A 10,323-nucleotide genomic window follows, 5' to 3' on the forward strand; every position below is an offset into this window, starting at 1 on the left:
CATCGGAAAAAGTAGACCTAGGGATGTTTGGGAGTGTGGAAATCTCGCATAAAAACTTATAACACAAGTGACACCCAATCACCTGACCACATTTGAAGTTTGCGATTTCTGCGGAGCACCCCATTCTGTTCTTTCACGATGTCTAATGACTACTGAGGTCGCTGATATGGAGTATCTGGCAGTAGGTGGCAGCACAATGCGCCTAATATGAAAAACATATGTTTTTGGGGGTGTCCATATACTTTTGATTACATAGTTTACCTGAGTGACCATTCTGTATGCATAATTTGCTTCCTGAACCATGTACAATCCATGTGTAAGACAGTGCATCAGCTTCTGAAACCTGACTGGAAGCTCTACTCCTTACTAGATACCTTTGACAATCAACAGTTCCCCAGCAGTGGTAACCAGGTAGAGTATTTCACAAATGTAATCCTCTCTGTCACTGAATGCCTCTTGGATCTCTATTGTTGCTTCTCGTTATTGTTATACGAGGAGAAGCTAGAAACAGCCCTTTCTACAATGTCAACCTACTACAAAAAGAATTCTCTAAAACCCAATCCCTCCAAAACTCAAGTGAGTGCATTCCATCTGAACTCGAGGCAGGCAAAGTACAGGCTCAATGTTACCTGGGATGGGACATTACTAGAACACACAGACCTTGGCGTCGTGCTGGACAGAACATTGACATACAAATATCATTGCGAAAAACATGCAAAAAAGTAGAATCACGAAACTCCCTAATAAGAAAGCTGTCCAATAGCAAATGGGGTGCCAAACCTACTGTGGTCAGAACTTCAGCCCAAGCTTTGTGCTTCTCAACTGCCGAATATGCCTGCCCGGTATGGTGCAGATCCACCCAAGTAAAAAAAGGTAGATATTAGCTTGAATGAAACATGCAGGATAGTGACAGGCTGCATGGAACCAACCCCCATAGAAAATCTTCACAGGGCCGCAGGTTTCACAAACCCTGACTCACGTAGGAAAGCCCATGAACATACCGAGAAGCTAAAACAAACCTTTGAGGCCCGTCACTCAATATTTGGCCTAGAGTGTGGCCCCAGAAGACTTAAATCCAGATGCCATTTCCTAAGTTGCGCCTTAGATGAGCCCCCCATCTACTATCCACTAAGAGAGAACCCACCAAGCGGCGTTTCTGGTGATTGGAAAACCTGGAGAATGCTTAACTGCATCAGAACTGGGGTGGCTCCTGTGAAATCTAATCCGATCAAATGGGGTTTGTTGGACGAAAATGACTACAAATGCGACTGCGGCACTCGACAGGACACGGAACATCTTCAATGCCCTGCTTGCCCCCACAGACGCACCCTCGACGATCTATGGCTGGCTAAAGAAGAAGCATTGGACATTGCCCAATACTGGGCAAACAAATTGTAGCTTCCGGACACGAAAAAGTAAAAGTAAGTTATACTTCCTCTTCTGTCATTGGGGATAAACTTCATTATGTTGCTGGAAAAAGACCTATCTTCCAAAAAACATTGTTAACAATGTTGTAGTGGACCTTGTCTGATATGTCCAACACTTTGGGAGTGCACTTTGCGTAGGTTTCAAAATCGTTCCGTTACTATCCTGCCCTTCTACCTTGGAAGTGAGTGGTGGAGGCCCAGGAGATATCTTTCACGTCTCAAAATCGTGAGTACTATATTATTGTTCTTGCTGCAAAGCAGCTAGAGCACACTTTTTTGTCACCGTGTTCTTCTGTTCCAGGACCACATTCCATTCACATTCAGATGATGTAAAGTCTGTGTCCTGATGGCTAATGGTTTCTCCTCCATACTTGCAATTGTTCCTGGAAGGGGAACACATTTCATATACATTGGTGCGAAGCCACTGACTGTGATCCCTATATCTCAGCCTAGTAAAGGCAAACTTGGGAAACTTTCCCTCATGTGTCGCATCGTAAGGTCATAATTTTAATTAGTGTGTGTATTGGGCACTGTCATTTCAGCCATTCTCATATGTTAAAGTGGTGACAGTGTGCCCCTTTGCTCTTACTGTAACGAACCACTGATGGTGCATCACTTTCTAACTCAATGTCAGTGTTTTAAATGTATATGCATTTTTCATTTGAGCTATGCAATGGTTTAGCAGATATAGCACAAGGTGTAGAATGCAGTCTATTCTGCATGTCTGTAGCCACAGAGTGAAAGAGATTTAAATTTTGACTGGTCACCAGTTGTCCTAGATACGCTTGGCGAATGGCCCCTTAAAGAAAGGAGGTTCCTTGTAATAATTCATGTTATCTTTCTACCATGTTTGTTGCTTTGTAACTAGCATTATAGGATCACTATTGTTATTCATCTTAGTTTTACTCACCTGCTTGGGTATATATGTCAACTTGTAACACCATAGTTAAGATCCTAAATATTTTTTTTTCTGATTAATTATGCTTTATATAAAGTATGTTTTCTTTGGTATGTAATCTTTGATATGCTGTAAAGATGTAGAAAGACATGCACTATGTTTTCTCTTCACTGTTAGAACACTTTGCATCATTTGGCGGAGGATGACTTTAATTATATGTATTTTTTTGCTGATTTACTAATATGTATCAATGGAAGGATTTTGTAAAAGGTATGAAAATACAACAAAGTATGTGCTGATTCACACTTAAGACTTTTGAATTGTATAAATGAAAACTTGGTGAGCTTCTCCCCTGAAACAAAAGTGAGTTAGCGCACACAAAATGTGGTTGGTGCAAGGGAAAAGGTGGAACGATAGTCATTCGGAGACTAGCAACCGTACAGTCGGCAGCTAGCAATTGGAAGGTGCTTTGTGCAGGTGCTGAGTGAGGCTTTCAGTGCTCAGAAATATTATGGAAAAGCCTCGGGTGGATGAATGGCTCTAATACATTGCTCTGTTGTTTGAAAATACCATAAAAGCTGATGATTGTTGCCAAGAAGAAAATAACAGAGCATATTACTTCCAACAGGAAGTCCACCTGTCGTCATGTACTCGCAGCCACCATTGCGCAGTCATGTAAGCAGAGAGGAGAAGTCTAACTTTTGTAAAGTGTTTGATCAGCTCATTTAGTATGTGAAAATATAAGGTAACTCATGGTAAATTCATGTACCTACCTTGAATTGTTTCCTTTCATAATACATCTTAGGATCCTCTCATTTTGAACAATGATTTCTGAGTGCCCTGAGTATGAGAACTGATAATCAAAAACAAGTGTTTGATTACTTTTGCTTGAAATTGAGTGCAAAAAGTTACCTAAAATTACTGCGGATTTTGTTGAAGTTGAGGGAGGAAGTAAGTGTTGCTTTTATGAAAGCCTCCCTAGTAATTGAATTGCTTCAGTTTAAAGTTTTGTGGTTTTAAAGATTACTTGCTTAAATTACGGCTATGAAAGGAAATGATTGTGCTGATGACGAACAGTTAACAAGACATGTTGAGTTAGTTAAAATAAATGTTTTCAAAGGTAGATTTGAAATACAGTACTTGGTAAAGTTATCTGCTGTATTAACTGTTGAAAAAGCATATATGGTGAGTCAAATTTATGAAAGAGTGCTATCAAAGTTTACTGGTTTTAATTTGCTTCAGAAAAGTGTGTCCAGTTTGCTTTATAATAGGCTAGCAGTCGAAATTAAGAGCCCCCATTGTAAGTTTTTCAAAATGCATAAAGTTACTTGATTAATGAATATTTTGAAGTTTATGTTGAGTTTTGTGCACATTGTGTGATAAAAAGTGTAATATCAGATTGGGAGCTCCCTACTTACTGTTTCTATTACTGAAGGTAAAGCTACTATGAGTGCCCGTGTTCACAAAACAGTTAAAACATTGCATACTAAGGAATGTGTGAATCTTAATGCAAGTGAATTTTAATTAAATTTTTTGCTGTGTAGAAAGCATCTGATGACATAAGACTCGGCCCATGCCCTTTTCTAGTTTAGTAATGAATTGCAATTGCTGTGATGATGAAATTACTGAGGTTTGGCAAAGTATTTACTGTTGATGAATGTTAAAGTGTCATTTGTGTTTGTAAAAACTTGAATATCTTACAAAACTGCTTTTATCCACCATAATATTTTCCTGCTTGTGATAGGGTTCATTGCACTTCCGTAAGAAAGGAGTATAGGTGGTGTTTTTCCACCAAAACTATTTACTTTTTCTTTAAATGAAATGTTTAACATTTCCATGCCTAATTAGGCTGGCAACCATATTCCTTTTCATTTGAGTAAATTTGATTAGTTAGAACATTATCTAAATTGGATCTGGGATCTGATACTTCCTATGTTTTACATAACTTCAATTTCAAATCCGATAAGCAAAATCCCCCCTCCCCCCCATGAACCACGCACGGATCTTGCCGCTGGTGGGGAGGCTTGCGTGCCTCAGCGATACAGATAGCCATACTGTAGGTGCAACCACAACGGAGGCGTATCTGTTGAGAGGCCAGACAAACGTGTGGTTCCTGAAGAGGGGCAGCAGGCTTTTCAGTAGTTGCAGGCAACAGTCTGGATGATTGACTGATCTGGCCTTGTAACACTAACCAAAACGGCTTTGCTGTGCTGGTACTGCAAACGGCTGAAAGCAAGGGCATGCAGCTTTACTGTATGGATAAATGATGATGGCGTCCTCTTGGGTAAAATATTCCGGAGGTAAAATAGTCCCCCATTCGGATCTCCGGGTGGGAACTACTCAGGACGTTGTTATCAGGAGAAAGAAAACTGGCATTCTACGGATCAGAGTGTGGAATGTCAGATCCCTTACTCGTGGAGGTAGGTTAGAAAATTTAAAAAGGGAAATGTATAGGTTAAAGTGAGATATAGTGGGACTTAGTAAAGTTCGGTGGCAGGAGGAACAAGACTTCTGGTCAGGTGAATACATGGTTATAAATACAAAATCAAATAGGGGTAATGCAGGAGTAGGTTTAATAATGAAGAGGAAAATAGGAATGCAGGTAACCTACTACAAACAGCATAGTGAACGCATCATTGTGGCCAAGATAGATAGGAAGCCCACGCCTACCACAGTAGTAAAAGTTCATATGCCAACTAGCTCCACAGATGACGAAGAGATTGATGAAATGTACGATGAGATAAAAGAAATTATTCAGATAGTGAAGGGGGACAAAAATTGAATAGTCATGGGTGACTGGAATTTGACAGTCGGAAAAGGGAGAGAAGGAAATGTAGTAGGTGAATATGAATTGGGGGGGAAGAAATGAAAGAGGAACCCGCCTGGTAGAATTTTGCACAGAGCGTAACTTAATCATAGCTATCACTTCGTTCAAGAATCATAAAAGAAGGTTGTATACATGGAAGAAGCCTGGAGATACTGACAGGTTTCAAATAGATAATATAATGGTAAGACAGAGATTCAGGAACCAGTTTTTAAACTGTAAGACTTTTCCAGGGGCAGATGTGGAGTCTGACCACATTCTATTGGTTATGAACCGTAGATTAAAACTAAAGAAACTGCAAAAAGGTGAGAATTTGAGGAGATGGAACCTGGATAAAGTGAAAGAACCAGAGGTTGTACAGAGTTTCAGGGAGAGCATAAGGGAACAATTGACAGGAATGGTGGGAAGAAATACAGTAGAAGAAGAATGGGTAGCTTTGAGGGATGAAGTAGTGAAGACAGCAGAGGATCAAGTAGGTAAAAAGACGAGGGCTAGTGGAACTCCTTGGGTAACAGAAGAAATATTACACTTAATTGATGAAAGGAGAAAATATAAAAATGCAGTAAATGAAGCAGGCAAAAAGGAATACAAACTTCTCAAAAATGAGATCGACAGGAAGTGCAAAATGGATAAGCAGGGATGGCTAGAGGACAAATGTAAGGATGTAGAGGCTTATCTCTCTAGGGGTAAGATAGATACTGCCTACAGGAAAATTAAAGAGACCTTTGGAGAAAAGAGAACCACTTGTATGAATATCAAGAGCTCAGATGGAAACCCAGTTCTAAGCAAAGAAGGGAAAGCAGAAAGGTGGAAGGAGTATATAGTGGGTCTATACAAGGGCTATGTTCTTGAGGACAATATCATAGAAATGGCAGAGAATGTAGATGAAATGGGAGATATGATACTGTGTGAAGAGTTTAACAAAGCACTGAAAGACCTAAGTTAAAAGAAGGCCCCCGGGAGTAGACAACATTCCATTAGAACTACTGGCAGCCTTGGGGGAGCCAGACCTAACAAAACTCTACCACATGGTGAGCAAGATGTATGAGATGTATGAGACAGGCGAAATACCCTCAGACTTCAAGAAGAATGTAATAATTCCAATCCCAAAGAAAGCAGGTGTTGACAGATGTGAAAATTTCCGAACTATCCTTTTAATAAATCACGGCTGCAAAATACTAACACGAATTCTTTATAGACGAATGGAAAAACTGGTAGAAGCCGACCTCGGGGAAGATCAGTTTGGATTCCTTAGAAATATTGGAACACGTGAGGCAGTACCGACCCTACGACTTACCTTAGAAGATAGATTAAGGGAAGGCAAACCTATGTTTCTAGCATTTGTAGACTTAGAGAAAGCTTTTGACAATGTCGACTGGAATACTCTCTTTCAAATTCTGAAGGTGGCAGGGGTAAAATACAGGGAGCGAAAGGCTATTTACAATTTGTACAGAAACCAGATGGTAGTCATAAGAGTCGAGGGCCATGAAAGGGAAGCAGTGGTTGGGAAGGGAGTGAGACAGGGTTGTAGCCTCTCCTTGGTGTTATTCAATCTGTATATTGAGCAAACAGTAAAGAAACCAAAAGGAAAATTTGGAGTAGGAATTAAAATCCATGGAGAAGAAATAAAAACTCTGAGGTTCGCCGATGACATTGTAATTCTGTCAAAGGACTTGGAGGAGCAGTTGAACAGAATGGACAGTGTCTTGAAAGGAGGGTATAAGATGAACATCAACAAAAGCAAAACGAGGATAATGGAATGTAGTCGAATTAAGTCAGGTGATGCTGAGGGAATTCGGTTAGGAAATGAGACACTTAAAGTAGTAAAGGAGTATTGCTATTTGGGGAGCAAAATAACCGATGATGGTCGAAGTAGAGAGGATATAAAATGTAGATAGGCAATGGCAAGGAAAGCATTTCTGAAGAAGAGAAATTTGTTAACATCGAGTATTTATTTAAGTGTCAGGAAGTCGTTTCTGAAAATATTTGTATGGAGTGTAGCCATGTATGGAAGTGAAACATGGACGATAAATAGTTTAGACAAGAAGAGAATAGAAGCTTTTGAAATGTGGTGCTACAGAAGAATGCTGAAGATTAGGTGGGTAGATCACATAACTAATGAGGAGGTATTGAATAGAATTATAGCGAACAGAAATTTGTGGCACAACTTGACTAGAAGAAGAGATCAGTTGGTAAGGCATATTCTGAGGCATCAAGGGATCACCAATTTAGTATTGGAGGGCAGCGTGGAGGGAAAAAATCCCAGAGGGAGACCAAGAGATGAATACACTACACAGATTCAGAAGGATGTAGGTTGCAGTAGGTACTGGGAGATGAAGAACCTTGCACAGGATAGAGTAGCATGGAGAGGTGCATCAAACCAGTATCTGGACTGAAGACGACGACAACAACAACAAGCAAAATCCTTTAGACATTTCACAGCTAAATCTGTAAAAATCCTCCCAGAGGATAACATTATACTGCACGCGAACACCAAAATCGAGTGTTATACATATGCTGACATAGCAAAATGGTGCAGTGATAGTGTTATAAACTAATTTCAAGAACTATGAAGTACTATGCCAAGTAAATGAATAATCAAAAAAGACTCTTCCCTCCATTACCAAGTAGACTACATTTTACGACTCAGGATTTGTTGTATAAACTGATCCATTTCTAGCTAATAGTTCTTTGATCTACCCATCTAATCTTCAGCATTCTGCTGTAGATTCAGATTTTAAATGCTTCTTCTTGTTTTAACTGCTTATCATCCATGTTTCACAGCACGTTTTTTGTAGAAACGCTCATTTCCATCCAACTACTCTTCCAAAACCTTTGCCGTCTGACAGAATTACAATGTTGTCAGCAAATCTCAAAGAGTTTTTATTTCTTCTCTCTGTAGTGTAGTTCTCTTTCCATACTACTCCTTGGTCTCTTTTATTGTCTGTTCGACGTAGAGATTGAATAACATCAGTGTTAACTACAATCCTGTTTCTCCCCCATCTCAACTGCTAATGAGTAGTATGGAAAGAGAATTACACTTCAGAGGGAAGAAATAAAAATTCTGAGATGCCCATCAACTCTTGTAACTGCAATGTAGTTCCTGCAAACACAGCTTTATATTGACAGTCTTTTTGTTTGCCTATCTGCGACTCAGCATCTCCGCTGTATGGTGAGTAGCAACTTTCCCTTTCATAATATCTGAATATCATGAAGTTGTGGAAACACATTGGTCCTTTTTCTTTTTTAAGACCCTAGTCACTATTCATATAGGCAAAAGTTATTTGAGATGCAAAGGTTAACTGCTTCCCCTGTGTAATGGAATGTTACACAAACAATAATGTATTCTAGATATTATCATGAGACTAAACCATAGAATAAGTACCTAACAAACAGAATACTACCAGGCTAGCTGATTAGAAGTAATTACTGGTATTGTATGTAAACACAAATAAGTAACATTAATTTGTTTACAGTATGGGTGCCTTACTGTTTTATATCGGTTCCTCGTTTCTACCGTTCTTCTGACAGCGGCGGTGAATGAATGTCTTAGACTCTACCTTGGGTACATTGGTAACCTATCAGACAAGGTAAGACGGAATCTTTTGAGCATTGGTTTTCCCTTTAATGGACTTTGAGAGAGAGAATTTTAGATCTTTATCAATATTAAACCTGAATAAACTGAAATAATGAGCTGTAATTATTTGAGAGACTGGAGGGAAACTGTTCAAGAACTCTCATAATAATGTACAGGTAGTCAGATCTAAATCTCTTCATTAGGAGGAGAGCTGTTTAGTTTTATCACAGTTGGTTTTATTGAATGTTTGCTATGTTGAAATGTGTAAAATTACGTAGTCGTGAATGAGCTACTTGTAGTGTGTCTTTTCTCCTACAACAAATCATGCCATCGATCACATGTTTTATGTGCAGGTACCTGAACTGGCTGGATTCTGGTTGCTGTCACTGGTTCCACAGCTTCCTCTCCAGCTGTTTTTGTTGCTTAATCAGAACATTATGCTACAACCACTGGAGCAAATAGTCCAGTCATTTTCTGTACTTTTATTAATTATTCAGTTACTGACTGGCTTTTTTGCACTACGCCACTCTTCAAAGATCCATGCTGAGCAGTCTCGTTTGCGTGTACTACTTTCTACACAGCGGAAGGATGATTAATAAGGTATTACTCTTACTCAACATTACGGAAGGACTCATTATTTCACATATGTATTCACAGGGCTGCCCCAAGTTCTGGATATCATGGAATTTCAAAAGTGTCAGGGAAATTTGAAAAAAAACAAACTTGAAAAATCTCGTTTTTCTCTCAGTAGAGGAAATGGTTTGTTCACTGATTTGTCATGCATCATCGCTGGCTGGGCACAGTTAAGTACGTGGGCCGCTTCCCGAGTCCTTCATTATTCCTGCTTCTCCCCTTTCTGCCACTCCCCTCAGCTTGCAGTCAGTGCTGCTGATGAGAGGCAGGGAGATGTGAGGAGTGGTTTGTTTGGAGCTGATTCTCAGAGACTGTTGACACAGCAGCTGGAGACAGCAGTCATGTGTGCATTAGTTGTGTATGAATGATTATGTGAATGTGTGTGTGTGCTCTTGTTTTGTGACGAAGGCTATGGCCAAAAATTTAATTATGAGAGTGTGATTGTCTTCTATATGTGCCTGTCAGTGGCTGAGTGATCATATGAAAAATTCAGTGGAGGGAAGTCCCAAGACACCTACAATATCGTCACAGGTGATGAAACATGGGTCTAACATTATGACCCTGAAACGAAGAGGCAGTCTTCTGTGTGGTGCTTTCCAGGGGGAGGAGCCACCCACAAAAGTTCAATGAAGTCGGAGCTCTGGAAAAAAGATGGTGGCAACTTTTTTCACCAAGATTGGGCATCTCACCTCTGTGACCTTGGACACGCGTCGTACAGTCAATGCTGAATGGTATGTGAATGATTGTCTTCCAAAAGTCATTGCCACATGGAAGTCACAGCATCCAAAGTCCAAGAGTGGGCACCTTCTGCTGCATCACGACAATGCATCTGCACACAGGGCTGCCAGAACGATGGACTTTCTGGAGAAGGAAAAAGTGCGAGTGTTACCCCATCCCCCCTATTCACCTGACCTGCCCCCCTGTGACTTCTTTCTGTTCCCTAAGACTAAGTAAAAAATTCGAG

General features: G+C 40.0%; 1 protein-coding gene across 1 annotated transcript in view; it reads left to right on the forward strand.

The window, feature by feature from the left end:
• LOC124714307 (transmembrane protein 17-like) overlaps positions 1-10,001 on the forward strand; it is a 68,621-nt gene extending 58,620 nt beyond the window's left edge. Inside the window, exons 3-4 of the mRNA XM_047243010.1 lie at positions 8,626-8,739; positions 9,080-10,001. Of these exons, the coding sequence (XP_047098966.1) occupies positions 8,626-8,739; positions 9,080-9,322 (357 nt within the window). The 3' untranslated portion in view covers positions 9,323-10,001. The remainder of the gene's footprint in view (positions 1-8,625; positions 8,740-9,079) is intronic.
• Positions 10,002-10,323: the final 322 nt, after the last annotated feature.

The sequence above is a fragment of the Schistocerca piceifrons genome, chromosome 1, assembly GCF_021461385.2.
Source record: "Schistocerca piceifrons isolate TAMUIC-IGC-003096 chromosome 1, iqSchPice1.1, whole genome shotgun sequence".
Taxonomy (NCBI): Eukaryota; Metazoa; Arthropoda; class Insecta; order Orthoptera; family Acrididae; genus Schistocerca; species Schistocerca piceifrons.